The following is a 23152-nucleotide window of genomic DNA, read 5'->3' on the forward strand; positions in this document are numbered from 1 at the left end:
TAATATATTATTGGACGTGCATAGCTGGAACCATACCTGTCTCCATTCTCACTTCTCTTTTAGATCCACATGGTTGGAAAATGTTCAGCAGAATCCCAAAGTTAAAAAATCTTATAAACTAAAATCAAAGGGCCAGGGTAAAAGAAGATTCTTGGCTGAAGAGAATGAAGGTGTATTTCTGTGATTTTAGAAAAGCTGTGAGAAGTAGACATGTGTAGTGGTGGGCCCTGAACATGTTACAAAGGGAAGAAGAGGGGAAAAATTTAGAATCAGAAAATTCAAAATAGGAGGAGAGAAGGAAAAGGTGCCAAAGGAAGTATGCTAAGCAGGTTCTATAAACTTTCTTTCTTCATTTTTCAGTTCCTTTGTTTTGACATGTAAAACATTACCTCTACATTACAGCTCAGAATGAATTATATTTTTGCTTTAGGCAGTCATTTATCTTTTAGAGTGATTAAAAATTGATTTAAATGCCTTTTATATTTTATTTGATATCATTTCCAGAGATCTTCATTTATTTGTGCAGTTTCTGTATGGTGTGTTATCCCAGGGATTGGCATTTACTTTTTTCTGTAGATAATCAATCAGATAGTAAATAATGCAGGCTTTGCATACAACATAATTTCTAATAATCCCGCAAATCTACTATAGCACAAAATAGACACTGATAATATGTAAACAAATGAATATTACTGTGCTCCAATAAAACTTTATTTACAAAACCCGTGAAAGGCTGGATATGACGAACAGGCCATAGTTTGTCAACCCCTGTTTTATCTTCTGCCTTAAGAGCTCCCTTTAATATTGCTTGTAGCATAGATCTGCTGGCAGTAAATTCTCTCAGCTTTTGTTTGTCTGAAAAACTCTTTTTCCCCTTCATTATTGAAAGATATTTTTGCTGGGTACAGAATGCTGATTTCCATTTTTTTCCCCCTCCTTTTAGTACTTTAAAGATGTCAATCCACTGTCTTCTGGATAATATTGTTTTTCATGAGGAGTTTGCTGTAATTCTTTTTTTTTTTTTTATGTAATGTGCCTTTTTTTCTCTGGCCACCTCCAAGACTCCCTATTTATCTCTGGTTTAGAGAAGTTTGAACATGATGGATTAGGTGTGTTTTATTTTAGCATTTATCCTGCTTGGACTTCTCTATGATTCCTGGATCTATTGTTTGATGTTTTTCATTACTTTTGGAAAACTCTCATGTGTTATCTCTTCAAACATTTCTTCTGCTTGTTCTTTCTCTCTTCTTCTAGGATTCCAATAACTTGTACATTAAACCATTTGATATTGTCCCACAGCTCTTGGATACTCTGTTCTATTTGTTTCTCCTCTTTTCTCTTGATGTTTCAGTTTGGGTAATTCCTAGTGACCTACCTTCAAGGTAGGTATTGGTTTATTATTTCCTCAGCTGTGTCAGGTTTACTAATGAGCCTTTAGGAGGAGCTGCTCATCTCTGATACCATAGTTTTTATTTTCAGCATTTTTATCTGACTTTATCACTTATGTCTTTATTCTCAAATTCCCTATCTGTTCATGGATGTTGTCCACCTTCTTCATTAGATCTTTTATTAAGATTGCTCCCAGCCATTTGAAAGTCCTTCTTTGATACTACTAACATGTAGATCATCTCTGAACCTGGTTCTGTTAATTGCTTTGTATTCTGAAGACAGGTGGTTGTATTCTTTGTTATTTTTCTTTTGGTAGATTATATAATTTTTGATTGAATGCCAGACATCTTGTGTAGAATAGGAGGGATTTAGGTAAACACTATTTGTGCCTCTTCTCAGGCAGTTTAGCATGGTGGATAGAGTCAATCTAGTTAAAAGGTGAGGTGGAGTTAGGTTTTGCTATTGCCAAGATTACTTCCAGTGCACCATAAGCTTCAAATTCCTCTTACAGTATCTTATGCTTAGGGTGGGGTCTGGAATGCTGGAAAGATTTCTCAGTGTTTGTTCTCTGCCCTCAACTCTCAACCTTCTTTATACACCTTGTAGGAGTATACAGAGGTAGTTTCTCTCCATATTCATGCTCCTCTGCCAGTGGCAGACTGCTACTACTAGTTACTTGGTGTTTGCTAGGGTAGTGGTGAGGGGTAGGGTGGTTCTCTGTGGTCCTCTTCATTTTCAGTCTTAGGTAGTTTTTATATACCTGGACATTGGAGAATGAGATTTCTCAGGATTCCTGCCTCTACTCCCTGCCTACCTCTGCTGTGTATCTGTGGCAGGTCTTGTGTGGGAAAGATTTTCCTGCCCCTCCTTCAGTTTTAGGAGACCTCTGAAAGTACTGGCCTAGAACTCTTGGCTGAGGACTGTTTCTTTTCCCTCCCCCAGGGTAGATTTTTTCCCCCTCTATCCTTCTCTTGGCAACAATGGGTTTTTACCTGTGCAACAATGGGGGCAACAGTATTTGCTGCTCCTCCCCAGAGGCTTAAGACTTTTGAGAGAAGAGTATGGGCATCTGGGCCCTTTCCTGCAGTGATAGATAATATTGTCCACTCTGCCTGTACTACTAAGAGAGGCTTAATTTAGTCTGTCATCCTCTCCTAGTCTTTCTTGTGAGCACCTGGTCAAGGTCTTGGAAAAGAACCCGTGAGTAACTACAAACTTCCCTTGCTTCTGTGGCACACAGAGGTTTTTTTGGTAGTTACTCAAGCCCACATAGACCTTTAGTAGTTCATTAAAACTTTAGCTGTATTTTTCTTACTTGCTTCTATGATGGCCCAAATACTTCCCATGTTCTGGCACAGATGAGACAGTCCACACATCCAGTCTCTGCTCTGGAGGAACTGTGTCTCCTTAGATTTCAGGCTACTTAGTTGAGCTGCAGCCTTGACTCAGCTCTCAGATTCAACTTTTTGGTTCAAGAAAAGTTGTGATTTTGCAGTTTGTCTGGCTTTTCCTCACTGCCAGGGAGACAGAAATGCTCTCTCCAGTTTTTTACATCTATAAAGGAAGTGGATATTCCTAAAAATTGTTTTGTATCATATTTCCTCCCCCCACCCCTTCAGTTAGTATTGCAAACAATTCCTTTTGTCCTGAAAACATTATTTTAAATGGCTGAATAGAATTGCTTTGTATTAATATGGCAGTTTATTCAACCAAGCTCATATTATTGGGCATTGTAATAGACTTAATGTTTTATTTTCCCAGCATCTTTACCCCAACTCACTTCTTTCTTCCTTTTTTTTAAACTGTGATTTTCTTCCTCCCTCCCTTCCTTTCTCCCTCCCTCCCTCCCTCCCTGCCTCTCTCCCTCCTTCATTCCGGCTGCACCGGGTCTTAGTTGTGGCACACAGGATCTTTTAGTTGCAGCATTTGAACTCTTAGTTGTGGCATGCATGTGGGATCTAGTTCCCCAACCAGGGATTGAACCCAGGCCCCCTGCAATGGGAGCGTGGAATCTTACCCACTGGACCACCAGGGAAGTCCACAACCCACTTCTTTCTTTAGAGAATTTCTCCTCCCCAATTCCATGTGGCTCTATGGGGCTGTCAATCACAGTAGCCTATCACTCAGGCCTCAGAATGACCCAGGAACTCCCAGTCATAGTAGCCTGGCTACAATGATTGATTCAGAAGTGAGCATGTGAAAGGAGGAACAAAATCTTCAGAAATTTCTCTAACTTAGATGAAAATTTTTATCTACCAGGATCCTAGAGCTGGAGATTCTGGATTGATGACTCACAGCTGCCATCTTTCCCACCACTTGAAGGAAGTCCTATGTGCGGCAGGAGATGAGCAAATAAGACAGAAAGATTGGCGGGGGGGGGTGGATAATGAGTCCTGGCAGAATCAAGACTCTAATTCCAGGTCATGAAGTTTTCAGAGTTTCTCTGGTTCATTTCTTTCTTTGTCTGATCCTCCCCAGTTATTCAAAACTCTTTTTTTTTTTTTTTTTTTTAAATCAGTCATCAATTTTATACACATCACTGTATACAAAACTCTTTTTTTGTTTAAGTTGGCTTGATTTGGGTTGGTCATTGGTCCTAGAAAGTATCCTCACTAATTTATACTTTAGGTGGCTTTCAAGTCTTGCCATTATAAAGAACACTGGGAAGAATCTCAAGAGTGGACACATTTTCTGCATACGTGCCTGCTCTCATTCCCCATAAAAATACATTCCCAGAATAGGAGTGACTAGGTCAAAGAATATGCAAATCTGAAAGGCTCTTGATGTGTATTGTGAAATTGCCCTTTAAGATTGTCGCCTTTGTATTTCTTCTATGAGTTTGTATGTTCCTATTTCCATACAGTCACAATAATACTTATTATTAATCAAAAAAATTCCCAATTAAATAAATGTATACTACTTTTGTATTGATACTGCTCCCATTCCTGTGCTCCCAAATATGTCTTTTTTTAAATGATTTATTTATTTATTTATTTTGGCTGCGTTGGGTCTTCATTGCTGCGCGTGGGCTTTCTCTAGTTGCAGCGAGCGGGGGCTACTCTTCGTTGCGGTGCACGGGCTTCTCATTGTCATGGCTTCTCTTGCTGGGAAGCATGGGCTCTAGGCATGTGGGCTTCAGTAGTTGTGGCTCGCGGGCTGTAGAGCGCAGGCTCAGTAGTTGGGGCACACGGGCGGGCTTCGTTGCTCCGCGGCATGTGGGATCTTCCCAGACCAGGGCTCAAACCCACGTCCCCTGCATTGGCAGGCGGACTCCTAATCACTGTGCCACCAGGGAAGTCCCCCAAATAAGTCTTAATAGAATAATAAAAAGAGAAAAAAAGATCCAATGGGGATGGGAATTTAGAATGAAGCCAGAAAAAAGGGAAGGATCTAAAATGTGTTCTGAGAGCTTTACCGCTATGAATACTCAGCACGTTTTTTTTTTCCCCAAACAGGTTTTATAGACTGGCTGAGCCAGTGTGAATGTTTCAGGGAGAAAGAAATTTGAGGAAGTGAATAGAAGCCCTACCCTGGTATACCACCTCCGCCTGAGGCCCCAAAAGGTGATTGGCTGCGGCATCAGCCATAGCTCCATATATATGTGGGTGAGCAGACCTCTGGTTCCTGGTCCTGAGGAGTCTATCCCACCCACAAAGATGTGGGCTCAACTCCTTTTAGGAGTATTGGCCTTATTGCCAGCCATGGCAGAAAAAAGCCTCCTGTAAGTGGATGGTGTCAGCGTTGATTTAGGGCAGGCGGCTTCTTCGTCTATCCTTCTCAAATATAACTGTGGGGAACAGGAGATAGCCTCTGGTTTATTTTAATTTCCTTCTCATCTTTTCCCTTCTTTGGTTTCACTTTTCCTTTACCCAGAGAGAAAAGGTAAGATGACAGGAAGATACTTTAAAAAAAAAAACGATATTAAAATATAGTAGCCTCCCAGTACCCTGTTCTCTGTAAGAGAACTAATTTCCTCCTTGGTACCCTAGGTCCAGGTTCTCAATGATGGTCTACTGGTGGGAGGTTTAAGGCTGTACACTGAGTTATTTGTTGCTTTTCTGCTTCTCCCTTATAGAAAATAAGGTTCATAAAGACAGGGGCTTGGTCTGTTTAATTCATTGCTATATGCTGAGTGCTCAGAAGAGGGATTAATTTTGTATTAAATAGATGAATCATTACTGCCCTGAAATCCTTTTGCTTCTTCAATAGAAACTACCTGGTGACATTACCAGCCCAGCTTAAGTTCCCTTCTACTCAGAAGGTTTGTTTGGATCTGAGCCCTGGGTACAGTGATGTAAAATTTACTGTTAGTCTGGAGACCAAGGGCAAGACCCTCACATTGATAGAACATTCTGGATCGAAGACGGGGCACTTACATTGCAAGTCCTTTTTGGTAAGTACAGGCTTAGCCCAACTGTAGTCCTCAACTTTCCTATTCTCCTCCCTGGGTATTCACTATAATTTCTCTTTAAGTATGTTTTCTGTAATTTTACTTTTGCCATGGCCTTTAAACCTATCTCTCCTAAACTTCAATTCCTGGACATAACTTCTGATATTATTCTCTGGCAACTTTTTAATGGCTCTACCCTTGCTACCCCCATCTAACTCATTTCTTTCCTTTGATTCTCCCTCTTGGGTTGAGACGGGTTGATTCTGTTCCCCCAGTCTCCTACTCCTCCCAGAGCTCCCTTTTCTTGGCCAGGTACCTGTTCCTTCTGGTGGCATAGAAGAAGTAGCCACGGTCCGGGTGAGAGGAACTGGAAATAAAATCAACTTTGAGGAGAGGAAAAAGGTTCTAATTCAGAGGCAGCAGAATGGCATCTTTATACAAACTGACAAACCTGTCTATAACCCAGGGCAGCAAGGTAAGAGGCACACAGATAGGATGAGACAAAAGCCTGGGAAGAGCTGCACCCATCGGTAGAGGGGCTTTGCAGGTTGGTGGCAGGCTGATGGACCAAGGAAGAGAGGGGGGTCTGGAGGGATGAAGGGTTATGGGTGTTGAATACATGCAGTACTACAAACGCGAAAGACTAGTTGGTGGAGTTGCTACTGTGTGTGTGTATCTAAAACAAAATACAGGGAATTCCCCTGGTGGTCCAGTGATTAGGACTCGGTGCTTTCACTGCTGTTGGCCTGGGTTTGATCCCTGGCCGGGGAACTAAGATTCCACAAGCCGAGTGGTGCGGCCAAAAACACAAATAAGTCAATAAATAAAATAAAACAAAATACACATTTCTCTTGGAATGGAATTTGGCAGGTGTAACTGGATTCCTGGTTCTCACAGAAAGCTGCTTGTGTACAAATCAGAAAACATCACCAAGGGCATTTGGCCGGAGCCCTGTGATTTGTATTTGTTCCTTCTGCCTTAGAAGGGGATTCCATTCTGAGGTTTCAAAGTCAGGAGCCATGAAGAAAAACTGTTTGGGGCGTGAGCTCTCTCTCAGACTAGGTTTTATTACAAAAGTAAAACCTGATGGGATTTTGCTGACTAAGAAGTATGTGTGAGGAAGCATAAAGGGTGGAAGAAAGAAAGATTCTGAGAGGGGAAAAAAAAATCCCCTTTGCTAATGATGCCTGTTTCCTTCTAGTGCATTTTCGCATCGTCACCCTCACCAGCAACTTTGTTCCAGTGAATGACCAGGTGAGAATTTAGTTGGGAAGAGGGACAGGGAAAGGGAAAGGGGTAGGGCTGACTGAGAGAGAACAGGGAAGAGGAGAAGAAATTCTTTCCAGGGGGGGAGGCCCTCTAGGTGCAGAACGCTTGTGGGAACTGGAGTTCTAGACTCCTGGCACACATCCAAATCGTCCCCGCCCTTGTCTGCCTGAAAACATGCAGAGGCATCTAGCTGTCATGTTTGATAGCTGAGAACATCAATTAGGTTAACATTCCTGAGAGATGGTTCCATTTGCTGCTGTTTTTTAAAAGAGTTTCTTGCAAACTTCAAGACTTTCCCTCCAGGAGTGACACCTAGTGGCTTTGCAGTTCAAATACTAAGAAATAATTCAGGAGTGTATTTAACAGATGGAAGAAATAAGAATATCCACCCCCACCATCTTTTTTTTTTTTTCTTGCTATGAGGCAAGGTAATTTATAGAGCAGACAATTCTTTTAAGGCAAAGTTCTGTTGCCAAAGGTAAAAATGTGGTAACGTTTGGTGAATACTTAAATTTTCCTTGAACTACCTGATTGCTAGAATCATTAGCCTTATGATAGGTTTGCTCTCAATTTTTTTTTTTCTTGTGTCATTTCTAAGTGCTTTTGAAAGACCTCTCAGACACTCCTGGCTGTCTTCTTTTTCCTTCAGTTACAGCCCATGTATTCAAATGAAAATTTTAAAGATAATTTTGGAGAAAGCATTACTTATATTTCCATCTCCATGTTTTCAGAACTGCTGTTTCCTTTCCCAGTGCACAGGGAAGCTATAAGCTTATTATTAATCGGTAGCCTCCTCCAACCACTACTTTCTTTCCCGATTTAGAATTCTTTTCAGTTTCTTCTTCCTATCAGCTGTATTCTTTATCAGTTGGGTATAATATTAAGTACTTACTTCTTAAACGGAGTGTTGATTCCAGAGCTGAAAAGAGGGTATGCAAGGGTTAAAGTGTAGCCACAGCCAGTTATTTTAGACTCTACTGCCCCCTGGAGGTTGATCTCATTAGCTACCCCTGTTACATTATCTTTCCTCAGCTCAAATTGGGCCGAATTGCTGAGAGGTGCCCTGATTTCCATAGCTATGCTCTATTTCTGTTGTCAAATTACTCCTTCTTCCTCCTCACACCATTTCTTTAGTCAGCCCCCGCTCCAAGTTCCAACTTGAAATACTGAAAATTTGAAACACTGAATTTGAAACTCCAAATGAAACACTGAAATTAACTAAACATTTTTTACTAGGTAACAGAGTGGCAAAAATTGTGAGTTTACAAAGCTCAAGATTTTATCCTCAAGCAACTGAAGCATACATGATACTAACTGATTCTATCTAGCTTGGTTGCTACACCCATTTATTCAGAAACCTCAGGCAGCTTCCAGTGCAAATGCTATCTTCCTAGTTGAACACTTGTTTCCTTCCAGAGACTGCTTCTGCCTGACTCGTGTCCAAATCTGCTTCTTGACTCCCTGCGTGAGAAAAGTACTTTGCTATCTGAGGAACTGGTCTTTTTTTGTTTGTTGTGTTTTTTTTGTAGAATTTATAGCAATCCACAGTAATCTCAGTGATACTTGCCTCCTTATTGTGTAAAGAGCCCGGTTTGTACATGTCCTATTCTTCCCTTCAGGAAGGAGGGCAGAATATTCTCCCCACCCCTTAACTGCCACCCCAAATGTGCCACTTTGGCATGTGGATTATTTTGAGCTGAAGGCAATCAAGGTCCCAGAGAGTCAGGAGAAACTTTTACTTCTTTCTTAAATGCCTAAAAGAATGTAGATGGGGGTGGGGGTGGGGTGTATGGGTGTGACTGGGCCAGAAAGAGAGCTATTACCTAACTTTTTTTTCCTTTCCAGTTTTATTGAGATATAATTGGCATACAGTACTGTGTAAGTTTAAGGTGTACAATATAATGATTTGACTTACATCATGAAACAATTATCACAATAAGGTTAGTGAACATCTATCATCTCATATAGATACAAAATTAAGGAAGTAGAAAAAAATTTTCCTTGTGATGAGAACTCTTAGGATTTAATCTCTTAGCAACTTCCATATATAACACGCAGCAGTGTGAATTATATTTATCAGGTTATATATTACATCCCTAGTACTTATGTTTCCTGTAACTGGAAGTTTGTATCTTTTGACCATCTTCATACAATTCCCCATCCCCTCATCCCCTGACTTGGTAGCAAAAAAATCTGATCTTTTTCTTTGCCACGCCACATGGCTTGCAGGATCTTAGTTCCCTGACCAGGGATTGAACCCAGGCCTTTGGCAGTGAAAGCGCCGAGTCCTAATCGTGTACTGCCAGGGAATTCCCAAATCTGATCTTTTTCTATGTGTTTGTTTGTTTTTTAAGTATAATTGACCTACAACACTATGTTAGTACCTGTTACATCACATAATGATTTGATATTGCTAAACATTTCAAACTGATCTCCATAAGTCCAGTTGTCATCTGTCACCCTACAAAAATATTACATAGATTTGGACTATGCTCCCCACACTGTACATTTCATACCCATGACTCATTTATTTTGCAGCTGGAAATTTGCACCTCTTAATCACCCTCACCTATTTCTTTCCTTTCTGCACCCCACACCCCTCTGACAACGACCAGTTTGTTCTCTGTATCTATGACTCTGTTTCTGTTTTGTTATTCTTGTTCATTTGTTTTGTTTTTTAGATTTCACATATATGTGAAATCGTACAGTATTTGTCTTTCTCTGTCTGGCTTATTTCACTTAGCATAATGCCCTCTAGGTCCATCCATGTTGTTGCAAATGGCAAGACTTCATTCTTTTTTATGGCTGAGTAATATGCCATTATATATATATATATATATATATATATATATATATATATATATATATATTACATCTTCTTTTTAAAATTTTTTGGTTGCATTGGGTCTTCATTGCTGCGTGGGCTTTCTCTAGTTGTGGCGAATGGGGGCTACTCTTTGTTGCGCTGCACGGGCTTCTCACTGTGGTGGCTTCTCTTGTTGTGGAGCACGGGCTCTAGGCATGCAGGCTTCAGTAGCTGCAGTGCGTGGACTCAGTAGTTGTGGCTCGCGGGCTCTAGAGCACAGGCTCAGTAGTTGTGGCACATGGGCTTAGTTGCTCCGTGGCATGTTGGATCTTCCCGGACCAGGGCTTGAATCCATGTCCCCTGCATTGCCAGGCGGATTCTTAACCACTGTGCCACCAGGGAAGTCCTGCCCATTTTTTGTTTTTTTTTATCGGGTTGCTTTTTTTGATGTTGAGTTGTATGAAATCTTTGTATATTTTGGATATTAACCCTTTATCAGATATATCATTTGCAAATATCTTCTCCCATTCAGTAGGCAGCCTTTTCATTTTGTTGATAGTTTCCTTCACTGTGAAAAAGCTTTTTAGTTTGATGTAGTGCCATTAAAATTTTTTTCCTTTTTCTTCCCTTACCTGAGGAGACATATCCAAAAAATAATTACTAAGACCAATGTCAAAGAGTTTACAGCCTATGTTTTCTTCTAGAATTTTTATGGTTTCAGGTTTAACATTTAAGTCTTTAATCCATTTTGAATTTATTTTTGTGTATGGTGTGAGAGAGTAGACTACTTTGATTCTTTTGCATGTAGTTGTCCAGCTTTCCCAGTGCCATTTATTGAAGAGGATGTCTTTTCCCCATTATATATTCTTACCTCCTTTGTTGTAGATTAATTGCCCATATATGTGTGGGCTCATTTCTGGGCTCTCTATTCTATTCCATTGATCTATGTATCTGGTTTTGTGCCAGTACCATACCATTTTGATTACTATAGGTTTGTAGTATAGTTTGAAATGAGGGAGCATGATGCCTGCAGCTTTGTTCTTCTTTCTCAAGATTGTTTTGGCTATTTGGCGTCTATTGTGTTTCCATACAAATTTTAGAATTATTTATTCTAGTTCTGTGAAAAATGCCATTGGTATTTTGATAGGGATTGCATTGAGTCTGTAGATTGCCTTGGGTAGTATGGTCATTTTAACAATATTAATTCTTCCAATCCATGAACATGTTATATCTTTCCATTGTTTGTATCATCTTCAATTTCTTTCATCAGTGTCTTATAGTTTTCTGAGTACTGGTCTTTTACATCCTCAGATTTATTCCTAGGTATTTTATTCTTTTTGATGTGATTGTAATTGGGATCATTTTCTTAATTTCTCTTTCTGATAGTGTATAGAAATGAAACAGATTTCTGTGTATTAATTTTGTATCTGTAACCTTACTAAATTTATTGGTGAGTTTTAGTTATTTTTTTGGTGGCATCTTTAGGATTTTCTATGTATAGTATCATGCTGTCTATAAACAATGACAGTTTTACTTCTTGCTTTCTGATTTGGATTCCTTTTATTACTTTTTCTTGTCTGATTGCTGTGACTAGGACTTCCAATTCTATGTTGAATAAAAGTTTTGAGAGTGGGAATCAATGTCTTGTTCCTGATCTTAGAGGAAGTGCTTTCAGCTTTTCACTGTTGAGTATGATGTTAGCTGTGGGCTTGTCATATATGGCCTTTATTATGTTGAGGTATGTTCCCTCTATACCCACTTTGTTGAGAGTTTTTTTTTTATTATAAATGGATGTTTAATCTTGTCAAAAGCTTTTTATGTGTCTATTGAGATGGTCACGTGATTTTTATTCTTCAATTTGTTTGGTGTTTCACATTGATTGATTTGTGGGTATTGAATCATCCTTGCATCCTTAGGATAAATTCCACTTGATCATGTTGTATGATCCTTTTAATGTACTGTTGGATTTGGCTTGCTAACATTTTACTGAAGATTTTTGCATCCATGTTCATCAGTGATATTGGCCTTTAATTTTCTTTTTTTGTGATATCTTTGTCTGGTTTTGGTATCAGGGTGATGCTGACCTCGTAGAATAAGTTGTAAAGCATTCCTTCCTCTGCAATTTTTTGGAATAGTTTGAGAACTCTTCTCTAAATGTTTGATAGAAGTCATCTGTGAAGCCATCTGGTCCTGGAGTTCTGTGTGTTGGGAGTGTTTTTTAAATTACTGATTCAATTTTATTAATGATAATTGGTCTGTTCATATTTTCTATTTCTTCCAGTTTAGTCTTGGGAGATTGTACAGTTCTAGAAATTTGTCCATTTCTTCTAGGTTGTCCATTTTATTGATGGGTGATTATTCATGGTAATCTCTTACAAACCTTTGTATTTCTGTGGTGTTGATTGTCACTTCTCCTTTTTCATTTTTGGTTTTATTAATTTGGGCCCTCTCTTTTTTTTCTTGATGAGTCTGGCTAAAGGCTTATCAATTTGTTTATCTTTTTTGAGGAATCAGCTCTTAGTTTCATTGATCTTTTCTATTTTTTTTTTTTTTTTTGCCTCTATTTCATTTATTTCTGCTCTGATCTTTATAATTTCCTTCCACTAACTTTGGGTTCTGTTTGTTCTTCTTTTCTAGTTCCTTTAGATGTAAGGTTAGGTTGTGGGGTTTTTTTGAGATTTTTCTTATTTCCTGAGGTAGGCTTGTATTACTATAAACTTCCCTCTTAGAATTGCTTTTGCTGCATCCCATAGATTTTGTATCATTGTGTTTTTGGTTTTGTTTGTCTCCAAGTATTTTATTTTTTGATTTTTTTCAGTGATCCATTGGTTGTCTAATAACCTGTTGGTTAGCCTCCATGGGTTTATGTTTTTTGTTGTTTTTTTCTTGTAGTTGATTTTTAGTCTCATAGTGTCATGGTTGAAAAAGATACTTGATATGATTTCAGTTTTCTTAAATTTATTGAGATTCTTTTTGTGGCCTATCATGTGTCTATCATGCTATAATGTTCAATGTGCTCTTGAAAAGAATGTGTATTTGGCTGCTTTTGGATAGAATGTTCTATATTATATTATATATATAAATATATATATATATGTTCATATATATATGAACATATATATGTTCATTTGGTCTAATAAGTCATTTAAAGCCAGTGTTTCCCTACTGAGTGTCTTTCTGGATGACCTGTCCATTGATGTACATGGGGTGTTAAAGTCCCCTACTATTATTGTGTTACTGTCAATTCCTCCCTTTATGTCTGTTAATATTTGCTTTATTTATTTAGGTGCCTGCATCTTTTAAAAGTGTATCTTAAATAATCATCATATTATTATAACACCTTAGAAAATTAACAATAATTATTTAATATCATTTAATGTTCAGTTCTAATTTTTCCAAATAACTGAGTTTTTTTTTTTCCAAACTATGATCTGATCAAATTCATGCATTACATTTGATTGTTACATTTTAAAAATTTCTCTTAATCGAAACAAATCCCCCTTATTTTCATATTAGATTGACTTTTTTTGAGAGAGAGAGAGTGAGAGAGAGATCAGGCTAGATGACTTATAGAATGTCCCCATTCTGGAATATGATATTGACTTTTGAGGAAGCCTAGTTGTCTTATGGAATATTTGATATTCTTGATTTGCCTGATTATTTCCTTACTGTGTAATAGAACTTGTTCCTTTATCTTCTGGAAGTAGCTCTGAAGTCTTAATTAGGTTTAAGCTAAACTTTCGGTAAAAATATTTGGTGAAAGAAAAATAGGTAATGCTGTGAACCTCAAATACATCTCTGGAGGCACATAATGTCAGGTTGTCCCGTTATTAGTGATGGTGAGTTTGATTACTTAGTTAAGGTGATGACAGCCTAATTTCTCCAATGATAAGGTGTGTCCTTTTTTTGAAATTAGCAAGTAATTTTGGGGTGACACTTTGACAACTAGCACAATGACTCATTCTCCAATTAAACTTAGTGGTTTTAATATCCATTTGCCTGAGGAAATTGTACATGATCCTTTGATGGAGCTCTTTTAAACATTTTTTTTAAAAGAAATTATTTTGCAGTGCTTGAAAGGTTCCTGCCCACTGGCATTCAGAAAGTGGAGGAGGAGGCCAGGAGAACGTCAGCTACCAAGAAGAGATTTAAACATGGTGGAGCCTCCAGATACTAATATTTTCTCTTAGGGCATGTTGTGGAAGAGCTCAGTCACAGAGCACTGATGGATGCTGAGGGTCTGAAGTTCCATTTCTTCAAATTTTTTGGAGACTGGCAATCCCTTTAGGAAAGCTCTTCCTTCTCCTCCCCCAGCCAATAAGCCTTTGCCCCACTGTTACTCTTACCAGGGCACAAAAGAGACATTTAGAAAGGAAGGAGTGGGCAACAGAGAAAGAGAGAGACCTTCGTGAACTTTTTGCTTTCAGCAAGCCTATCCTTATTGAAAGTTCTTCTTTAACCCATATTATCTGGTTTTCCTTTTCAGTACACCATTGTGGAACTGCAAGTAAGTAGAAGTTTCTTTTTCTTTTCTGTCAGTTGTGGAGAAGGTGGTTGGTGCTAAAGCTTGAAGTCAGCAACGACTCTGAGATCTTGGCCCAGAGCCTGAGACTCTGCACCAGCACAAAGTACCTGCAATCCCGCCTAAGCTGTGCCTGTTCTCTTGCCTCTGCCCACCCTGCCCCTCTCAGTGTTAAACCTCTGTAAATAAGGACACCAACCTCTATAGTGATGAACCTTCCTACTCTGATGCCTGTACGTTCTCTGCACTGTGTCAATCCAACGAGGATTGGTTCTGTACTCTTAGTCTTTGGGTTGGCTATTATCACAGACACTCAACCATTGAACATGACAAGAATACCTGTGAGAAGTATTAAGAAGGTGAAATTCCTCACAGCTTCCCCTCCATTTTTCTGTCAAATTACCTATCATTCAGGTATCTTACAATCAGTCCCCTCAGCATTGCCCCACTTAAGGACCAAGAATAATCACTCTTTGTAAAGGGCATCCTAAATCCCACTTTCTGAAACATGATAACATTTTAAAGGACTCAGTCTGATCGTTTGAATCCACAAGGGCCCTTTTCTTCCTGGACACAGACCATGGGGGTCACGAGCAATGGGTGGGATTCTTTAGGTTCTTTTTGCTTCTTTACATGCTTTCTGCAGTGCAGGGTGGGAATCAAAGAGGCAGGCACGTCATGGGATTTCTTTTTAATGGACACAGGATCCAAACAACAATAGGATTGCACAGTGGCTGAACGTGGTGCCCAAGGAAGGCATTGTAGATCTGTCCTTCCAACTGGCACCAGAGGCGACGCTGGGCACCTACAGTGTGGCTGTGGCAGATGGCAAGACCTTTGGCACCTTCAGTGTGGAAGAATATGGTAGGTGGGAGACTTAGTAGGTCAAAGTGTTGGACATAATCTTTTTTTATTTTTTAATTTATTTTATTTTATTTATTTTTGGCTGTGTTGGGTCTTCGTTTCTGTGCGAGGGCTTTCTCCAGTTGCGGCGAGTGGGGCCACTCTTCATCGCGGTGCACGGGCCTCTCACTATCGCGGCCTCGCTAGTTGCGGAGCACAGGCTCCAGACGTGCAGGCTCAGTAGTTGTGGCTCACGGGCCTTGTTGCTCCGCGGCATGTGGGATCCTCCCAGACCAGGGCTCGAACCCGTGTCCCCCGCACTGGCAGGCAGACTCCCAACCACTGCGCCACCAGGGAAGCCCGGACATAATCTTGTGTCAAAATCAGCAAAGGTCAAGTAAAATCTACTATGGAACTAGGTCCAAGATGGCAGAAGATTTGACTTCCAGTGGACCTTGAGCCTCCTTATACACTCATTGTAATACATTAGCATAAGCTAAGTGGCACACCCACCAGAGCCATGACAGTTCCGAGGCTGACCATCAGAAATCAAAAAGTGGACAGTGGCCCAATTCCTGGAAATCTCTGCCCCGTCCCCAAAATAGTTGGAATAATCCTCCCACTCATTAGCCTATGAAATTACCCAGCCCATAAAAACTAACTGCCCCATATTCTTGGGCCTCTCGCCTTCTGAGATGGGCCACACTCTGTGGAGTGTGTTTCTCTCTAAATAAATCCACTTCTTACCTAGAAACAAAAAAAACCCAGAGGGATTATTTATTCATTTTAGTGCTAAACCGGCTAATAACTTCAGGAGCATTTTACCTTAATAATGCCCCGTTAATTTAACTAGCTAATTAATTATCACTGCTTTATACCCCTCTACTTTAAACTACCTTTTTGACCACTACCTATATGGTCAAACCTTCTTCCTCTTTGTTTTCCATCTCTCTCCAGTGCTGCCTAAGTTTAAGTTGGAAGTGGTGGAACCCAAACAGTTATCAATGGTAGAAGACTCTTTCTTAGTGAAAATTTGCTGTCGGTAAGAATAAAGCTCTGGATCCAGTGAGGATTAAAGCTATATTGAGAGATGTTGTGAGGGAGTGTTATGGAAAGAGGGATAGTGGAGGTAGCAGCTAAACCTTGGGATGCTTTATGTAGTCCAGAGTCACGAGTTCTGCAAGAACGCATGTTCTAATTGTGTTTCTGTCCTTACTTTCCACTGCTCTCTCAGCCAGCATGACTGATTTAGTGTCTGCTTTGTACAGAGCACAATATTGAATCCCATGGGGAAATAGGAGTAAGGAAAAAGAAAGACACTGTTGTTGTCCTTTGGATGGTATTTATTGTGAAATGGCAATACTCTAAGGTTTTGAGCAAAGCAGGGATGTGAATGAGAGCTGGAGAAGGCTAGGACTGTCAGAGTACTTCCAGAGGTGGGAATGTGAGAGAGAAGGAAAAGTGTTGTTTGGGGGAGGAGGGTTGGATCGTAAGTAGAATTGCCCAACTCTGACTCCTCATGCTTTTCTGGGTTAGGTACACCTATGGAAAGCCTGTGCTAGGGGCAGTGAAGGTATCAGTGTGTCAAAAGGCATATAATTACGGGTATCGAGAGCCAGAAGGGGAACACCTACCTGACAGATGCAAGAATATCTCTGGAAAGGTGAGTAAAAGGGATGTAGAAAGGAACCTTAATTCCTATGTCCTAAAGAGTAAGTAAGCACCAATATAGAAAAGTGGTTAAAAACAAACAAACAAAAACCCAAAGTAGAAAGCATTTCACATGGTTATTATCCCAGTTCCAAAGAACCAGGCAGTCTTTTTTTATCCCCACAAAAGATAAAGCCTTTTAGAATCTGCCTTGGAATCAAGAAATTAACCTAAACCATTGGGAGATAAAATTTTCCTGTTCTGAAGTGGGTTCTTTTCTCCTCATATCTTGGAACTTCCAAGTTGCTTTATGATTATATATGTGTGGGTGTATACTTCATGTTATGGGATGGGGTTTCTATCTTAAAAATGGAGAAATGAAAGTATAGAGATGAGAAATTATTTTCTTCTACAGGAAGAAATGGAAATTTCTTCCATCATGAAATGGAAGTAAAGATTAGGTTATTCATCCTCTCTCTCTCCCTCTCTCTCTCTCTGACTGTGTCACTAGACTGACAAAGCAGGATGCGTCTCAGCTTCTGTGGCCATGTCTACCTTCAGCCTCACTGGGCATTCTTACCACCAGGACATCAATATCGTGGCTACTATCGTGGAGGAAGGGACAGGTAAGTGAGATGCTCCTTGGTTCATTAAGAAAAGAGAAAGGGAAAGAGCTGTCCCAGAGACAGACCTACTCAGAGGACTCAAGACCCACCCTCATCGCTGTTTGGAAGGGACTCTGTTCCTAGTTCACAGTCAAAGGGAAGTGCCAGATTCCCTCTGCCATCCACTCCCTGTTTCTCCAAAAGTTTGGGGAGGAGGAGTTGGTTTGGATCTTTGGCCAGAAATATATTCAGCTCCCTACTTCCAGTGACACCATCCTTTCAGGGATTTTATGTTAAACATGAAGGTGAGGATATCAGGTTTTTAGATCATCATACATCTGGTTTCCCTCTGCAGGAGTGGAAGCCAATACCACTCGGGATATCTTCATTTATGCACAAACGGAATCAATGACATTTGAAGACACCAGTGATTATTATTACCCTAATTTCCCCTTCAGTGGAAAGGTATGTTAAAACTTGTCTCTGCACAGACCAAAAAATGCTTAACCATCCACTGTCACCTCCTTCCTGTACACATATAATAATAGCTAACTTAGCATTGTTCGAAGTACTTTATGTGTATTCACTTGTTTAATCTTTACAACAATCCTGAGTTAGGCACTCTTATTGGCCCTATTTTACAAATAAGGAGGCTGAGGCACAGAGAGGTGAAGTGATTTTCCCAAGGTCATAAGCTCATAAGTGTTAACTATGATCAAAGCCAGGCAACCTGCCTCTCGAGTATGTGCTTAACTCCTTGCACTGTGTGTCCTTAATCTCATATGAGATGTGCCTTGAATATTAATGTGACTTCAGTGCCCTTCCTAATGCCAGGGGTTCACATTCTCATGTTTAAATCTTTGAATTTTAGAGCTGCAGGTTATCTGGAGAGACCATCTAGTCTGAGCTTCTGCATCTAGGCAAGGTTAATATCAAGCTTCCTGTGACAGAGAGCCATTTATAGCTCCTTAAGCATTGTTTTTAGCGATTTAAAAATTGGTAGTGTTTTCTTGCTGATTCCTAGCAATCTACCCCTCTCTCCAGCTTAGCTTTCTTCACTTCCCAAACAACTCCTGAACACAAGAATGTTGTACATATTTAGATCCATTTATTCCTTAGTCATCTTTTCTCTAGACCAAGAGTAGATGCGGACTTTCTTAGAGCCTAAGGATTATACAATTTAGGAGTGGAAGGGGACTCTCTGTAGGAAAATGAAAGCAAAAAAAATGTACAGAGCCTTGGCAGGGGTGTATGCAAATGAAGGGCCCTGACGCTTGATAAGCCATGTGGCAAATCTACTTCTGCTCCAGGCCAAGCTACTTCTGTGTGTTTCTCAGTTCCTCATAGATCCTACTTTCCAACCCCTGAATCACATTTACCTTTCTCTGGACTCTTTCCTGAAATGTATTCTTACAGTTTCAAACTTACACTAAACCTGACTCTAATGCCCTAATGACCTTCACCCCTCAGATAAGAGTTAGGGGCCATGATGGCTCCCCCCTCAAGCATCATTCAGTGTTTCTGGTGATTGGTGACAAAAATGGAACCATCAAGCAGACCCTAACTACTGACAACGAAGGTCTTGCTCCCTTCAAGCTGGACACGGTTAATTGGGACAGGAAAGACATTTCTCTGGAGGTAAGCACTGGGAGGTCCAGCTTTCCAGCAAGGAAGACCTCCCTGAAGGAAAACGTCAAAATTTTCCTTTTCCCCCCACTACACCACCACCCACCACCCCTGGGGAATTCCATCTCCCCCATTCACCAATCCTGCCCTTCAGTTGACAAAAAGTTTTTCTTAGATCCCATTTTTAATACCAATCAGATAAATGACCTTCAGATAAAAATTGCTATTTCTACTAATTCATTTTATAACTTAACTCCATCTCTGTCTGATCCTTTATTTGAAATCAGATTAGGGAGGAAAAAGTGGTTCAGAGTCATCTTCTTCCTCCTATTCCCCTTTTCCCTCTTTCTGTTACTCATTGAAATAACAAAGAAGAGAATTCTAGGTTTTGCATAACTTATAGGGAAGGTTACTTGTATCAGTTATCAATTGCCACACACTACTGCTTAGCAGACAACTACAGAACTTTAGTGTACACAACAGGAAGCGTTTATTGCTCCTGTAGCTGGGTAGACAGAAGGGCAGCTCTACCGATCTTGGTGGACTTCCTTATGTCTGTGGGTCAGCTGACTGTAGGCTGGCGCTCCACACATCTCACGATCCACCGAGCTAGCCCAGGTATATTCCCATGGCAGTGAAGAGATGCAAGAGCAAAAGCAGACATGCAAGGGCAAAAGCAGACGTGCAAGGGCTTTTCTAAGTCTCTACTTATCTTGTGTGTGCTAACACCCATTCCCAAAAACAAGTCACATGGTAGGTCCACAGTTAGACTAAAAGGGCACACTTGGTAAAGTGGACTTCCCTGGTGGTGCGGCAGTTCAGACTCTGCGCTCCCAATGCAGGGAGGCTGGGTTCGATCCCTGGTCATGGAACTAGATCCCACATGCACGCTTCAACTAAGAGTTCGAATGCCACAACTAAGGAGCCCGCCGGCTGCAACTAAGGAGCACGCGTGCCTCAACTAAGGAGCCTGCTTGCCCCAACTAAGACCTGGTGCAACCAAATAAAATAAATAAAATTAAGAAAAAAAACCTATAAAAAAGGATGTTGCTATGGGGAGGGATGAAGAATTGAAGCCTTTAATGCAATCATCCAGCTACACTACTCAAGCAAATACGTATTATTTCTGCTGTGGCTAATTTACCTATTTCTGTACTCTAGGCATCATTCGATCACTCCACTTAGAACTGATTATTATCCTCTATACCTAGTTTTCTTACCTCTGAGATATATCCTTTAATTTCTTAGTCATAGTTATCTCTTCCCTGCATCAGTCTGTGAAGGTATATCATCCACAATTTCCTATTTCCTGATAACTATAATTCAGCCCTTATTTTACTCCCCTTTGTATCAACATGCTGCTGCATATAACCACTATTATGGACTCCTCAAATATTCTTGGTTGAACCTCTAGTGAAATATCTACATGCCACTCTTAGGCAGTACAGATTTGAGAATCATAATAAGTCCATGGGGTCAATACGGTTGGGGTACATGAATTTTAAGGCCTTTTTTTCTCTCTCTCTCTTTCTCAGGGCAGGTTCCAATTGGAAGAAATGGCATATAGTCCAGAAAGAATGTCTCATTACTATGAAAATGCCTACCTGTACCTGCAGCCCTTCTACAACACAACTCACAGCTTCCTTGGCCTCCAGCGGCCAAATGGCATCTTGGAATGTGGTCGGCCCCAGGAAGTGCTGGTGGATTATTACATCGATCCAGCTGATGTGGAACCTGACCAGGAAGTCATCTTCTCCTACTATGTGAGACTGGGAAATGGGGATGGGTGAGAGTGTGTTGGGAAGGAAAGGGAATAAAGACAGTGAGCTAGACGGGGTGAACAGACAGTCTGGATAGAGATATAATGCAAGCCACGTAGGTAATTTCTAAATTTTTAGAAGCCACCATAAAAAAATTAAAAGAACAGAGGAAACTAACTTTTAAAATATAGTTTGTCTAACCTAGTATATCCAACATATGATCATTTCCACATGAAGTCAACATAAAAAATTATTAATAGATATTTTACATTCTGTGTTTCAGCTGCATTGCAAATCTTTGAAACTCAAAGTATGTATTTTATACTTAAAGGAGTTTGGACTAGTTACATTTCACGGGCTCCAGTAGTCACCTGTGGCCAGTGGCTACTGTGTTAATATAGGTATAAAAGGTGGGGGGAAATGGGGAATAAAGAGATTTTGAACAGGAGTCCAGGGAAATTGTGTGGGGAAATAAAACTAGGAATAAATGAGACAATGTTGCTGACCAGGGCTGAAAGGGAGCCTGGTGGATGGGTAGCAGGGAGGATGAGGAGGGGATGGGGACTCAGAATAAATTTCATTCTGTGTTTCATTGGTCAGTATTTTTAAATAGATGACATAGGGTTAAAAATTAACATTGATAGCAGCTCTGCTGGGGAAATAAAGTCACAACTTGTAACCTGAAAGAAATGTAAAGGTAAGCAGTTTTACTGGTCATCTTGATGATCGTGAGGAACTTAGACTCAGGTGAACTTTGGGTTTGATGGTCCAGAGTCTCTTTATTCCCTTATCATCTCCTTAAAGTCTCTGAGAGAATTTCTCCCCCTGAATCATTCCAGTGTCTTCATCAAGTTAAAACAATCATCCTAAATAACAGAATGAGGAGAGGTAGGTGGGAAATAATAAGGCAGAATGATAATACATGTACTGTCTTCGGGACAGAAGTGTGGCGAGGCCTAGGAGAAAAGTGGAGTTGGGACTGATCAGTGTGGAGGATAGTCTGAGAAACTGGCCATAGGGCCCTTGACTGGAGCCTGAGATGCCTGCCTGCTTAGAAACCATCTCAGTGAATTCAGTTTCAAGGGAGAGTGAAGAGGAAGGGAGAGTTAAAAAGAGATTTCTCCTCCAGAGAGTCAAATGTCAGAAGGACTCAAGACAATTTCAAGGTATACTCATTTCCACTGAATTTTTAAAAAAAATTTTTTATTGATGTATAGTTGATTTACAGTGTTGTGTTAGTTTCAGGTGTACAGCAAAGTGATTCAGTTTTTTATATATATATATATATAAAATTTGTATATATATAAATTCTTTTTCAGATTCTTTTCCCTTATAGGTTATTACAAAATATTTATAGTTCTCTGTGCTATGCAATATGTACTTGTTGGTTATTTATTTTATATATAGTAGTGTGTATATGTTAGTCCCAAACTCCTAATTTATCCCCAACCCCTTTACCCTCCACCGAATTTTCAATTGAGTGATAATTTTTAAAAGGTTGTAAGAAACAGAAACAGACTCACAGACATAGAGATCAGACTTGTGGTTGCCAAGGAGAGGGGGGAGGGAGAGGGATGGACTGGGAGTTTGGGGTGGGTAGATGCACACTATTACATTTAGAATGGATAAACAACAAGGTCCTACTGTAGAGCATAGGGAACTATATCTAATCTCCTGCGATGAACCATAATGGAAAAGAATATAAAAAAAGAATGTCTGTATGTGTATAACTGAGTCACTTTGCTGCACAGCAGAGATTGGCCCGACATAGTAAATCAACTACACTTCAATAAAAAAAATTTTTTTTAAATAAAAGTTTGCAAGGATGGATTTTAGTAGACTTTATGTTACAAGGATTATAAAATAATAAAACTTAGAGATCTTCAAGAAATGGTGTCAGCTGTCTAGTCTCTCTGGCTCCGAGGCAGTGGTGGCCTTTGTCTCCTCCCACCCACCCCGTGGTTCTCGCAGACCTCCAACTGGAGGAAGAGTCATCAGGGCTCTTGGTACCATCCAACATTTGACAAGCGGAAGGATGCTCCACGAAGTACTGACCTGGGCTCCAGAACTACGAAAGGAGCCTCTCCTTACGGAGAGATGCAGGGATTGGGCCAAGGCTAAACTCCTCTAACTTCTATGTTGTTGATGACTTCTTTTTCTCTTCCTTAGTTAATAGGGAAAGGGAATTTGGAGATGGAGGGGCAGAAACACCTGAAGTCTAAGAGGGAAGGTGAGTGTTCATGCATCTCTTGGAAGACTTAAACTTTACATTTCCAAGAAATAGTTCTTATA

General features: G+C 40.1%; 1 protein-coding gene across 2 annotated transcripts in view; it reads left to right on the forward strand.

Annotated features, from left to right (window-relative positions):
* Positions 1-4980: 4980 nt before the first annotated feature.
* Positions 4981-23152, forward strand: part of A2ML1 (alpha-2-macroglobulin like 1) — a 42925-nt gene continuing 24753 nt past the window's right edge. For both annotated transcript variants that reach the window (XM_082349160.1, XM_082349161.1), the window contains exons 1-13: positions 4981-5110; positions 5599-5782; positions 6092-6254; positions 6981-7033; positions 14341-14361; positions 15081-15240; positions 16177-16261; positions 16756-16882; positions 17381-17495; positions 17830-17939; positions 18945-19112; positions 20636-20863; positions 23030-23090. In XM_082349160.1, the coding sequence (XP_082205286.1) occupies positions 4989-5110; positions 5599-5782; positions 6092-6254; positions 6981-7033; positions 14341-14361; positions 15081-15240; positions 16177-16261; positions 16756-16882; positions 17381-17495; positions 17830-17939; positions 18945-19112; positions 20636-20863; positions 23030-23090 (1597 nt within the window). In that variant the 5' untranslated portion in view covers positions 4981-4988. The remainder of the gene's footprint in view (positions 5111-5598; positions 5783-6091; positions 6255-6980; positions 7034-14340; positions 14362-15080; positions 15241-16176; positions 16262-16755; positions 16883-17380; positions 17496-17829; positions 17940-18944; positions 19113-20635; positions 20864-23029; positions 23091-23152) is intronic.

The sequence above is a fragment of the Balaenoptera borealis genome (genome assembly GCF_965194805.1).
Source record: "Balaenoptera borealis genome assembly, chromosome: 13".
NCBI lineage: Eukaryota > Metazoa > Chordata > Mammalia > Artiodactyla > Balaenopteridae > Balaenoptera > Balaenoptera borealis.